Raw genomic sequence first — 13,510 nt, 5'->3', positions numbered from 1 at the left:
CTGGTTGGTCCGGGGCAGCCAGGCTTCCCCTCTGGGTCAGGCTGGGATCATTGCTTTAGCTGCACCTCCCTAGGCATAATCAGTGTCCACATTTCCTCCCCAGGTCCCTTTCTCTAGGCCAGCTGTCTGCTTCATTCTAGAGCTCCAGCTCACTCTGCTCCTTGTTCTCTCTGCCCTTTCCCCACTGGGCTTGTTCAGAGAATCCTTCCCTTGCTCCCGGAGGGATGGATTCTGATACGCTTACACACGCCAAATGGGACTTTACTCCACGAATAATCCAAGCCAATGGGACTGCTTGTGGAGCAAGGAGAGTCAGGGGATCAGAATGACTTCTGCACTCAGTTTTTGCCTGGTCTATTTCAGTGTTTTTCAACCTTTTTATTTTTCATTTGCGGACCCCTTTGGAAATGATGAATGGAGGCGTGGGCCCCTTTGGAAATCTATTGTCTCTGTATATATAGTTGAATTCGGTTCAGTCCGTTTTCAGTCTAAGCCTTTCGCGGACCCCTCAGACATAGTCTGAGCAGCCCCCCAGATTGAGAACCACTGGTTTATTTGATTCCCTTCCTTCCTTTCCCCTGCTCTGCTTCTGTGTCCACTTCAGTAGACTGGCAAGAGAAATGCCATCTGGGGGTGGCGGGGGGGAGGCAAACCCCAACCCTTTGCTCTTCTCTGCAGTGGGAAGTGATTTCAAACCGAACACTTGAGCGCTAGCCAATCAGGGAGGGCCATCTCTGGTTGCCAAGGAAACCTTCCTTCCTCAAATGCCTAGCCCATGTGGTGACCCCTTGCATTGTGCGGTGTGATGCTTGCCTGCATGACTGTCTCCCAGAGGTACCTCCTTGATTCCTGTACGTATATAATTTGCGCGGTCCTTTGGGATGATAAATGTAAATGTTGCTACTGAGTGGGGACAATTTTGCCGTGAACCTCTCTACCCTTGCCAAGCTGCGTATTGCCGGTTGTGAGCCCCTGCAATGCAACCAACAGCTATTACGCAGAGTTACCAGCATCCGTTTGATCTGTGTATTATGAACCTCTCCCACCTCTTCCCCCCCCCCCCACCTTCTAACAGGCTTCTAGGACTGACAGTGGAGGCACTGCAGAAGGAAGCATTTCTCTCAGCCATTTTCAGAGCACTGGCAAGGTGAATGTCAAACAGAAGGGGGGAAGGGTTGGCATTGATTTTAAAGGTGAAACTCCTGATCAGAAAGTTGTACCTTCTTGTGGAAACATGCCAGAAATTATTCAAGCAAATGAGAATAACTCAGATTAAAATGGAAGGAGAATGGCCTGTCTTTTACTTTAAAAAGGCCAGATCCCGCTAACTTTATTCACCTGGATTAGGACTTTCTTGTGCCCGGAGCCTATTGATGTCATTGCGGCTGTCTGCAAAGTAGGGTTACTGCTCAGCAGCGGTAAAGCTTTTTCATTCTATGTACCTTCCTTGCAGGGGGCTAATGAAATAATGAAGGTCTGGGGAACACCTCAGTGAAGATGAAAAGTTTAATGATTATTATTCCTTTGTATTTAGCGGCCAGCTGCCACTGCTGCAGGGGTGTCGCAGCAAATGACAGTACTAAAGCACACCCTGGCTCTGCGTCCATTGTCTGAATCAGTCAATGCCGAACCTTCCTCGGGCTGCATATTGCTGTATACTATCATCTAGCCATGAAGCAAATCAAAGGCACCCTCGCCCGTGGGAGGGCGGCCTGTGATTGGAGCTACTGGAGATGTGTGACAGCGATTTGACCATTAAGGGAGCAGCAGCAGAGAGCACAATTTTGCAGTGGCTGCTGCTACAGGCACTGAAAACTCACATTTCTGCCTCTTTCTCTCCTGTCTCTCTTTGAACCAGCTGCACGCTGAGCAGCCGTACCTGCCAGGCGGCATCCTCCAACCCCGGCAGTATTCTTCATCTCCGGCAGCACCATCCGTTGGCAGGCAGCAGCCACTCGTCCCCAACAGAATCCAGCTCCTGGCAGCAGCCTCCATCCTTCAGCAGCCTCCATTTCTTAGCAGGCAAAACCAGCCATCCCCCACCCCAGCATCACCCATGCTCTAGCATCATCCATCCCCAACCACATCCAGGCCCTGCAGCCCTTTGCTCCCACTCCTCCCGATGGGACAGCTACCCACATGAGCACCGATGCCAACCACCTGCCTGCAGGATCCCAGAAGGTGAGTGGGGCTATGTGGACTCCATCCAGCTGGATGGCTTCCGACGTCCCTCCCAATGCCAGCACCTCCTTGGCACAGCTAGATCAGTGGCAAAGGGCGGAGGAGTGGGATGGCAATGCCGGAGAGGTTGCGGGCACGGTAGTAATCCAATGTATCTACGCCCTGATGTGCCTGCTGGGGCTGCTCGGCAACTCACTGGTGATCTTCGTCATCCTGCGCTACGCCACGATGAAGACGGCCACCAACATTTACCTGCTCAACCTGGCCATCGCCGACGAGCTCCTCATGCTCAGCACCCCCTTCGTGGCAGCCTCGGCTGCACTGCGCCACTGGCCCTTCGGCCGGGCCCTGTGCCGCACCGTGCTGGGCGTGGACGGGCTCAACATGTTCACCAGCGTCTTCTGCCTGACCGTGCTCAGCCTGGACCGCTACATTGCCGTGGTGCACCCGCTGCGGGCAGCCACCTACCGCCGGCCCCGGGTGGCCAAGATGGTCAACGGAGGGGTATGGCTGCTCTCGCTTCTGGTGGCCTCGCCCATCCCCATCTTCGCCAGCACAGCCGCCACACATGATGGCCGAGCGGTGGCCTGCAACCTGCTGTGGCCTAGTCCGGCCTGGTCAGCTGCCTTTGTGGTCTACACGACCTTGCTGGGCTTCCTGCTGCCGGTGCTGGCCATGGCCCTCTGCTACCTGCTGATTGTGGGCAAGATGCGGGCGGTGGCTCAGCGGGTGGGCTGGCAGCAGTGGCGGCACTCGGAGGGGAAGCTGACCCGGCTGGTGTTGATCGTGGTGGCCATGTTCGTGGTGTGCTGGATGCCCTTTTACGTGGTTCAGCTGGTGAATCTGCTGCTGCCCGGCCACCTGGACGCCACAGTGAACAATGCCTCTCTCATCCTCAGCTACTCCAACAGCTGTGCCAACCCTAATCCTCTACGGCTTCCTCTCGGAGAGCTTCAGGCACTCCTTCCGTGGGGTGCTACGGCAGTGCTGCAGGCCACCTTCTGCTGCTGCCGCCACCGGGAACTGGATGCCACTGGAGGAAGAGGAGGAGGAGACCGCTAGATTACAGTGCCGTCCCCAAGGGGGAGGAGATGAGCAAGGGCTGCGTGTGCCCATCTTTGCATTGCCAGCCGGAGCCGGTGCACCCTGAGCCCTGCTGTACACCTGGCACCCTCCTTGCAAAGACCACCACCTTCTAGACTGGCATGTGTTCCTCCTCCTGGGACCCCTGCCTGCCAAAAGGGTGCCTCCTCCTGCCCGGCCCCCGCCGTGCAGGACCAGCATCTTGTAATGAGCACCATCGCCCTGCTGCTGCATCTCACCCTTCAGAAACAGACGAACGGGATAAAGAAGCCTGCGTAAGTCCTCAGCCTGAGAGCCATTTGCTTCTAGGTTGGCTCCTGCCTTTGGGCTGTGGCTGGGATGGGGGCTTGTATGGCTGCTGGGTAAGCTGGCTGAGAGACCTGCCCCTGCTTTTTTTTCAATTTGGGCAGCTGGGCTTGTTTCTGATCGATTCCTTCTGTAGCCTGAGCAGTCCCTTGCCACTGAGACCTTGGGGACCACGCTTGAGTAAGGTGCCACTCAAGGTGGCAAAGGGTCTAGAATGAGGATTATCTTAACCACTCCCATCCCAGGCATTTGCTCACAGGGCAGGAGTTTTCTGTTGGCTTCTCTGACATGGGTTGTTTCCTAGGAGCCTGCTCAGCACAAGAGGGATATGATACAGGTTAATGGTCAGCTTTGGGTCCACATCCTGAGCCCAATGACTTCAGGAGGAGTTTTTCTGCAGATCTCACTGGGAATAGGCTCAGCCCTTCTAAGGTCAGGCTGATTAAAATGAGAGAGAGAGAGAGAGAGAGAGAGAGAGAGAGAGAGAGAGAGAGAGAGTATCTCTTCTTTAATCTTTTGTGACCAGTGTTTGGAAAGGGATGTGCCATCCTCAGCAATTTATTATTAGATTTTCAGAAGGGCACAATTCCCATTAAGAACAATGGGGGCTGCAGGGTCCTTTTGAAAATCCACCCATTAACCTAATAAAGTGTCTCTAAAGGGAAAATAGTACCCTAGTTTGCAGAAAGTACAATGAGTGACAGTAAACTAACCCCAAAGTACTGATTTAAGGCTCAATCTAGCTCCGATTTAGTGAATGAGAATTTTGCCATTGACATGAACATAAACAGAATCCAGACTTTTTAAATGCTTGAGGTTCTTTTAGATCCTTAGAAAGAGCAACGGTGGATAGGACTGAGCTGCAGTTGTGCCATGAATGATCCGATCTGTAATTGTGCCATAGAAAAATAAAAAGCCATAATGTTGGCCTGTAACGCTGTTATTATTATCCCTTAGGATTACATTACGGGAGTGGTTTTGTGTTTTAAACAAACAGCCTTCACAACATACAAGATCTTTAGGCATAAAAAATGGGAAGCTACAGTCTAAACTGTATCCCGGTGAATCAGCAATAAATCCTAACCATGAACCGATTCCGAAGGTTTGGATAGTCGGGAGTTTTGTTCCACCCTCCGCAAAATTCCTGCATTTTAGGTGCTCAAATGCACTTGTTCTTGTTTGGCTTTCCTTAAAATTCTTGCAGTACCTAAAAACACTGTCTCCTGGAAGTCACTGATTGTGATGGTCCTAACATGTTCTTGAGCTGCCCGTTCATACCCTTAGAGATTGCTCCAAGTGCTCCAGCAATCACTGGAATCGTTGTTGTCCGAGTTTTCCATAATCATTCCACTTTGTGGCAGAGCTCTGCATAGTACTTCACTATTGTCTTGTCTTGTTTCCTTTTTATGTTTCTGTCTGCTGGCGTGGCAACATCCATCAACATGGTCTCATTGGTCTTCTTTTCTACAACACTCATTATTGTTAATTATTACCATTACCGAAGCTCCTAGTCAGAGACCAGGACTCCGTTGCACTAGAAACCCAGAACAAAAAGACAGTTGGAGAGCTCACAATCTAAGTAGTCGCATGTCCAAAGACAAACACTGGAGACCACTTTAATCCTCGTCACTCTCAGCTGACAAAGGAGTACAATAATTGAGGTGGACAGATTTATCTGTGATGCTTCAAATTTGAGCCCCCACCAGGAACTGAACCATTTACTTAACATGCTTACCATTCCACACTGCGAGTAGTCCCATTGTCAATCGATGAGACAGCTCGCAGCATGGATAAAGATGTGCTTCTGTCTTTTCGAGATCAGGGCATTGGGAGCCATAGCGATCCTGGGAAGATTTATGTAAGGGATTCCATCTGCTGGATATGCCCTGTGAAATAGCATTAAGTGACTCCTGTCCTCTGGCTAACCACTGCACTCTCCTGCAGCTCATCATGGGACTGGTTCTCCTGGCTGTTCACTTGTGTAGTTCTTTCCACCAGTGTAATGTGCTCCTAATGTTCTGATCTGGTAACATGTCGCGCCCATTTTGCCTTTATGTAAAGGCTGGCACAAGATGCAGGGCAACGGAGACTCAGGCCCTACAAACGCTTGCACAACAGCCACCAGTGCTAGGCCCTGCACGATTTCCCAGAGCTGCTGATCACTCTTCAACTGCATCACTGCCAGTTGATGTACAGACAAAGGTTATGTTCCCAAAGGACAACCCTGTGCTGCTCTTTTGTCTTTGACAAGTGTTACGATGTTCTTAACTTTCAATTGCATGCAAGGGAGGCAAAGGGATCTTGGCATGGGAGAGGTTTTAATAACATTTCAATATGCTCAAGCAACAAAAAGTACAAATCTAATTTCTGGGTGTGTCCTGTGCTGGGATAGTGCCATGCCTTGGGTGTGTACAATAGCACTCAGCCCCATGACTATAAATGTTCCCAACATTGAAACGTGCCCTTCTCTCCCTTGCTGCTCACAGGAGCCTTGATACGGCATGTAACTCAGGATATTGTCAAATCTTGAGAGTGCTTTAGTTAAGTGTCTTCGATTCAGAGATCTAAGGCCAGAATTGTCACCTAATCTGACCCTCTGTAGCCACAGAACGTCACCCAGCGAGTCCTACATCAAACCCAGCACTGCAGGATGAACTCTTGTAGAAAGACATCCAGTATTGATTTAAAGACTCCAAGTGGTGGCAAATTTGCCACATCCCTTCGCAACCTGTCCCAGTGGTTAATTACCCTCACTGGTAAAAACATGCATCTTATTTCCCGTCTGACTGAGTTAAGATGATAACCCTAAAAAAAATCCCACTGGATAGCTTCTTTTAGGGGTGGCTAAAGAATAGGTTTTTGTTTATGTTGTGACTTTTTCACTTAAAACACCTCTGGATATTTAATTGATTTTTTTTCATTTTTTTTTTTTGCTATAAAAATTATTCAAGTAGAAGGGTCAGAGGAAATAGTAGAAAAAGCGTGTTTGGGGGACTTTTACTATGATTAATTTAAGGGGGGTCCTTCTTCTTGATTTTTCAGCTAGTTCAGATACACTGGATGGGATTTTCAGAAGCCCTCAGTGTTGGCCTATGGCTTTGTCTATACTAGAAAGTTGTGCCTCTTCACTATGCTGGTATAGGGCTAGTGTTATACTGGTCTGGTTAAAGTGGGGCAACCACACACACACTGGTACAGGGTGGGGATGGGGAATAAACTGTACTGATATAAAGCATCTTTATTCCAGCATAACTGTATCCTCCTTAGAGCTTGTACCAGTAGAAGTGTATCAGTAAAAAATATCACACCCCTAACCATCATATTTATACCAGTCCAACTTTCCTATGTAGACCAGGCCTAATTCTGTTCCCATGTGGTAAAACTCTTCTTTATTTCAATGGGAGGCCGTGTCTACACTACAGTTGCTACAGTGGCCCAGGTCCGGCATTGCAGCGATGTGTAGGTGATTCCTATAGCACCAAAAGGGTTTTTTCCATCACTGTACATAATCTACCTCCCTGAGCATTGGTAGCTAGCTTGAAGGAAGAATTCTTCCATTGACCTATCTATGTCGACACCAGGGGTGAGGTCAGCCTGGCCATGTACTCAATGGTGGAAATTTTTCACACCCCCTGAGCACCATAGCTATGTCAACCTAACTTTTAAGTGTTTATCAGGCCTTAGACCAGAAGTGGGCAAACGACAGCCCGCAAGCCACATTTGGCCCACAGGACCGTCCAGCCCAGCCCCTGAGCTCCCGACCGAGGAGGCTAGCTCCCGGCCCCTCCCCTGCTGTCCCCCATCCCCTGCAGCCTCAGTTCGCTGTGCCACCCTGGTGGTATGGCTGGCTCTGGCTGGGCAAGCTCCTACTGTTCTGAGCAGCATGGTAAGGCAGCGGGGGGGGGGGATTGGATAAGGGGCAGGGAGTCCTGGGGGGCAGTCAGGGGACAGGGAGCAGGGGGCGGTTGGATGGAGCAGAGGTTCTGGGGGGGCGGTCAGGGGATGGGAAACAGGGGCAGTTGGATAGGCCTGGGAGTCCCAGGAGGGCCTGTGAGGGGGCAGTGGTGTGGATAGGGGTCAGGGGACAGGGAACAGGGGGGTTGGATAGGGGGTGGGGTCCCGGGGGGGGCGGTTGAGGACAAGGAGTGTGGGGCTTGGATTGGTCGGGGGTTCTGAGGGGGGCAGTTGGAAATGGGAAGAGGGAGGGGTGGATGGGGGCAGGGCCCAGGCTGTTTGGGGGCACAGCCTTCCCTACCCAGCCCTCCATACAGTTCACAACCCCGATTGTGGTCCTTGGGCCCAAAAGTTTGCCCACGCCTGCCTTAGACCAACACTGACTGCTTTTGAACATCCCACCGGAGGCTTAGGACTTTGAACCAACATATATCCTGGGGAAGATTGTTACTGTTGGTGTTCAGAAGTTTCTCTGGCCTTCCCTTTCTGTTTAGGATGTTAACCTAGTTACAAAGCCTGGATTCACTGGAGAAGAGGACAATGTTCAATTTGAACATTTAACATGGAGTACATGGGGGCAGAGAAGCCGTGCATATGGTACCTTCTGTTTGCTTTTATGAAGCAATTAAGAGTGGCCTGTCCCAAATGAAGGACTTGAAAGTCTGGATCAGACAGGTAACTTCTCTTTGTAAAAGTCTGGATCAGTTTCCCCATGAATCACCAAGTTTCAATGAAGCTTCATTTCTCCAGCTTGGTTATTTTTGTCACTTACAAATCAAAATTCAAAAACTCAAGTGTTGGGTATTTAATGCCTCCTGATTTTACTTGTTATTCATCATCTCGGGTCAGTTACTCCAAGACAAAGTGAATGCTAAACACTACCAAACCAGAGTGGTAGCATTATGCAACTACTTTGCACCTACTTTGCATGTATCTTGCATTGGTGTCAATGATTGCACAGGGAGCAAGTAACAAGGTGCAAGATCAAGACCATACAGCTGGCAGTGTGAACAGGACATGAATTCCACTGGAAGAAGGGTGACCAGATGTCCCGTTTTTAAAGGGACAGTCCCATTTTTGGGGACTTTTTCTTATACAAGCGCCTATTATCTCCCACCCCCTGTCCCGTTTTTTCACAGTTGCTATCTGGTAACCCTAACTGGAAGTCCCTTTAGAGGAATCTATTTCTTGGAGGCAGGGGTGTGGGGAGTTTGGTTCTCAGTGTTGTTTATTTTATAAGTATGGGGGGGGGGAGTGTAATGGCAGCTTGTCTCCTCCACATAACTGGTTAGCAGATCTCCTCTCTATAACTGGTGAGCTCTGCTAACTGGTGTTAGTGGATGGCAGGGGGAGGGGCACTCCTTCCACAGGTTTCCCGCCCCCCATGAGGTAGGCCACATCCTAGCAAGCTCTAACAGGGAGCAGTCACTGTGTTTAACTGCAATTACCCGGCCCCTGTACCAAGACTCCTTATGGTCGTCCCCCACCGTCCCCCAGTTTGTACTACCAGGAATTTGTGCTGCAGCTCCCTAATGCACAGGAAGAATATGTCTGCTGCTACATGCCTCCAAGGGAGGCAGCATGCTGCCCACTGAGTGCCTGGGAGCAGAGCTGACCAGTGCATGGAGGGCAGGGGAACAAGGGTGATGGGTCCTCCTCCTCTCCAACCCCTTTAGGGCATCAGAGGGTTCAGAGAGGGAGCAGCCTCTGTATCATTGTCACAGGCATGCGGGCAGGGCTCTTAAAAGAGATGGCAAGTTTCTTGGGTGCATCTCCTCCACGCGCCGTAGAAAGAGCCTGGCAATATCCGGTCCTTCAATTACATTTTGCTTCACCCTGAACAGTTAAAACAATATTTGGTAGCTCTCCCACTGTCGGCAGACAGGTGAGCTGGCTGACACAGCAGCCCAGGGCAAAGCTCAAAAGGCAGAGGGAGAAAAGGACTGAAATCAGGGGGGAATCCTTCACCCACAGCTGGATCTTCCAAGAGTTCATTCAAATGAAGGCTCAGCTGGGAGTTTAAACCCTGACCTGATTTTGCCGTCCAAGATCTCCCACACGTAAATCAGGGTGAGGTGGATCATCTGGAACCCATATTCAATGGATTACATCAGTGGCAGGTGGAGTATTTGTAGGGCTGGAATTCATCGTATCACACTAAGTCCCACTTCCCTTCCTCATAGGAACTGTCCCATGGGTCTCGTGGACTCCAGCGAGCCTCCTGGTGTAGGATTTAGTCTCTCATATGCCATCCAAAGGGAAACACTTGGATGCACTGTTAGATGTAAACTTTTGGGGTTGTTTTAAAACAAAACAATATTATTTATGGGCATACACTGAAGCAGCTCTAGGGGAAACATCTGTATTTCATTTACTTGTAGCCACTTTGAATAAAAATTGAAGTGGACGTACATAATGTAAACCTCTTAGAATAATGAAAGCTTGATTCCCAGTTGCTCCTTTCCTGCACCGGGGCGGGAGAATGCAGAGATGAAGAGAGGGGATGAAGTGGCTTTTAGTATACTCTGGGGCTATGCATGGCTCTGCCTGCCCTTTGATATAAGTCAGAGAAGCCTCAGGGTGGCTCTAATTTACACGCTGCTTCCCATGGCTCTCAATTAGCTCTGAGAAGCAATGAACAGCCATAGTGCCATCCAGTCCAGCCACGCCCCTGATCTATCTCCTGTGCTGGGACATGGAAGCCAGGCTGCTGTGGAGCATTTCACCAGCTTTTTACTGGCCAGGTATTCTTAGAGGGCCATTTTCATCCCTTTGAGGTTCCTTTATGTTAGAGTGGTTTAAATGTCACTGAGAATCGGCCCGGAGACTTTAAAAGCCTGTGAGTAATAAGGGGACATGGCCAAAAAGTCTCTGTGAAAGGAGTTATTAAAATGGCTAATGATGGGTACTGTAGGTGCTGCAGAAAGTATTGGTAATCGACTCTTAGAAAACCAAAGGGGCAAATCCTGCTCTCCGTTACATCATTACCCTCCAAGGAGTTGGACCCATGCAGCTGGTGGCGGACAGGAGCATTTGGGCTCAAATCCTGGGAAAGAGAGCACAGCTGAGAACAAATAAATAAAAGGTAACTCCTGCACCAAACACCAGCCCCTCAATGCATGGGGCTGGAGCACAGAAACAAGGGCACTTCTGGATGATGTTGGGGTTTTCATTCATCAGCCTGGATTTACAGTAAGGTTGGATTCTCTTTAATTTTCTGGTTCTGGGACTTTTGTTGCTTTGGTTTAGAGAAATAAAGGGGGCCGGGGAAACCACAATAAAAATTGCCAGTAGTTTGCAAGTTCCTTGAGTTGCACCTATGTGGACTGGTTCCACAACCTAGCTGCTGCCCTCGAATAAAGTGACCAGTTCCTAACCATCCTTGAATGAGATCACTGGAATCCAACCACCCTGGATGGAAGCTTTGCAAAAGCAGCCACCCTTGCCCAAAACCTCCTGACCACCCATGGATAGTGGGCCACCCCTTCATCTTTTATTGTCAATTTCCTCTCTTAGGGCTGAAATCCTGGACGTGAATGGCCAAACCCCCATTGACTTGAATGGAGCCAGGGTTTCACCCATCACCTTTTAATTGCTTTTTCTCGCCAAAGAAAATGCTTCTGGCAACCTTTCCTCCCCCAACCTTGATCCCTCCTCATTTCTTTGTAACATATATGCCCATCAGATTCCCCGGCCCCCTCTGTTCCCTGCAGAAGTCAGTAAAACTAGGATACTGGGCAGGACATTTCTTCTGTGATTATTGTTATTCATGCAGCATTTTTCATTCTCAAAGCAATGTACAAGGATTAATCAATCCTCACAACCCTCCTGAGAGGAAAGTAATCTTAGCCCCTTTGTACAGATGGGGAAAGTGGAGCACAGAGAGTTTAAAGAGATGTGGCAAAGTCACACAGCGAGTCCCAGTGGAGCCAGCCAGGCCTCCCTACTCTCAGTCTTGTGTTTAATTCAACAGTGCCACAACTTCTGATCAGAACACACAGAGGAGATTGTCTTCTCCCCTGTGCAGCACTCAAAAGTAGCTCAGAACTTTTTGCTGAAACTTTCTATAAACAAACTCACCCCTGGGCTGGGAATGGGAGTAAATTCAGCCCAAAAGGAATTTATTTGTCAAATTTACAAGCAACTGGAAAAGGAAGATTATAGCAGGAGCTGCATTTCAACTTTAACAGGTGCCACTACTGCTAATTTAATCTGCAGTAATGTACAAACTTTAGGCCCAATCCTTGTCATATTAAACTCCCATTCAGGTCAACAGGATTTGGATAAAGACACATGGCAAAATTGTCTCAGCCACAGGAAACTCCCACAGGGCCAAATCCTGTTCACACTCACAAAAATCCACTGACTTCAAAGGACTTTTGTATGTGTGTATAGACAGATATTTCAGTGGAGTGACACAAAGGATACATTTGGCCCTACGTAGCTATCATTTTATTTTTATTTCATTAACATTGATCTTTTAATGTTAATCTTGTTCTCCATTATTTACAGTCCATTATCATGAATAATAATCATACTTGCAAAATAGTTATAAAAGAATGTTTGGCCTGATTTTCAAAGGTGCTGGAACTTATAGCACGCATGGACTCCAATGGGATCTGTGGGAGTTGGGCACTTCTGATAATCTGGCCAGTAAAAAAATCGTTCTTGGTAAGGAAAGATCAGCATCTGCTGTTATTCAGGGAGGTTGTGGGGAGAGGAGAGAAAGAACATTTCATTACCACAATTTCTAAAACCAGGTCTGTCAAGCTTTATTTGTATGCCTGTGAAATCACAAAGTGATTTTGCATTGCATAGGGTACATTTCCAATAAATAACTATTTACAAATGTGCTGCATTTACAAAACCATGTACTGAACCATTTACAGTAAGAAAGCTAGATTTCATGTAACACATTTCTTCTTCTGTTTCTTTTTTTTCCAAAATTTGAAATGTATTTTGATCATTCTGGCATATCAGGAAAAAAAATAATACCATGTATTAGCAGTCTCACTTTGTATGTACCTACAGTTATTTTCACCCCAAAAGGGGAAGATTAGAAAAATCAAGTTTCTCAATCTCTTAACAGTAAACTTTCTTAAGAACAACCAGCTGGTAGCCTGCATGCTTCTTTATCAATCAGTTCATCAATCAGGGTAGGGATAGGATACAGAGGGACCTAGACAAATTAGAGGATTGGGCCAAAAGAAATCTGCTGAGGTTCAACAAGGACAAGTGCAGAGTCCTGCATTTAGGAAGGAAGAATCCCATGGATTGCTACAGACTAGGGAGCGAGTGGCTAGGCAGCAGTTCTGCAGAAAAGGACCCACGTTACAGTGGACGAGAAGCTGGATATGAGTCAGTGTGCCCTTGTTGCCAAGTGTGCCCTTGTTGCCAAGAAGGCTAACGGCATTTTGGGCTGTATAAGTAGGAGCATTGCCAGCAGATCGAGGGACGTGATCATTCCCCTCTATTTGGCATTGGTGAGGCCTCATCTGGAGTACTGTGTCCAGTTTTGGGCCCCACACTACAAGCAGGATGTGGAAAAATTGAAAAGAGTCCAGTGGAGGGCAACAAAAATGATTAGGGGGCTAGAGCACATGATTTATGAGGAGAGGCAGAGGGAACTGGGATTATTTAGTCTGCAGAAGAGAAGAATGAGGGGGGATTTGATAGCTGCTTTCAACTACCTGAAAGGGGGTTCCAAAGAGGATGGATCTAGACTGTTCTCAGTGGTACCAGATGACAGAACAAGGAGTAATGGTCTCAAGTTGCAGTGGGGGAGGTTTAGGTTGGATATAAGGAAAAACTTTTTCACTAGGAGGGTGGTAAAGCACTGGAATGGGTTACCTAGGGAGGTGATGGAATCTCCTTCCTTAGAGGTTTTTAAGGTCAGGCTTAACAAAGCCCTGGTTGGGATGATTTAGTTGGGGATTAGGTCCTGCTTTGAGCAGGGGGTTGGACTAGATGACCTCCTGAGGTCCCT

General features: G+C 48.5%; 1 protein-coding gene across 1 annotated transcript; it reads left to right on the top strand.

Moving 5' to 3' along the window:
• Positions 1-801: 801 nt before the first annotated feature.
• On the top strand, positions 802-4,713 carry LOC119853999 (somatostatin receptor type 4-like). The gene is given in 5 exon segments (XM_038397784.2): positions 802-851; positions 1,859-3,105; positions 3,107-3,170; positions 3,173-3,214; positions 3,217-4,713. Coding segments are annotated over 4 exon segments (1,236 nt in total). The 5' UTR covers positions 802-851; positions 1,859-2,139; the 3' UTR covers positions 3,381-4,713.
• Positions 4,714-13,510: the final 8,797 nt, after the last annotated feature.

Source organism: Dermochelys coriacea, chromosome 3 (assembly GCF_009764565.3).
Source record: "Dermochelys coriacea isolate rDerCor1 chromosome 3, rDerCor1.pri.v4, whole genome shotgun sequence".
NCBI classification, from domain to species: Eukaryota; Metazoa; Chordata; order Testudines; family Dermochelyidae; genus Dermochelys; species Dermochelys coriacea.
The sequence above is the reverse complement of the archived record's forward strand: the minus strand, read 5'-3'. Positions and strand labels throughout refer to the sequence as shown.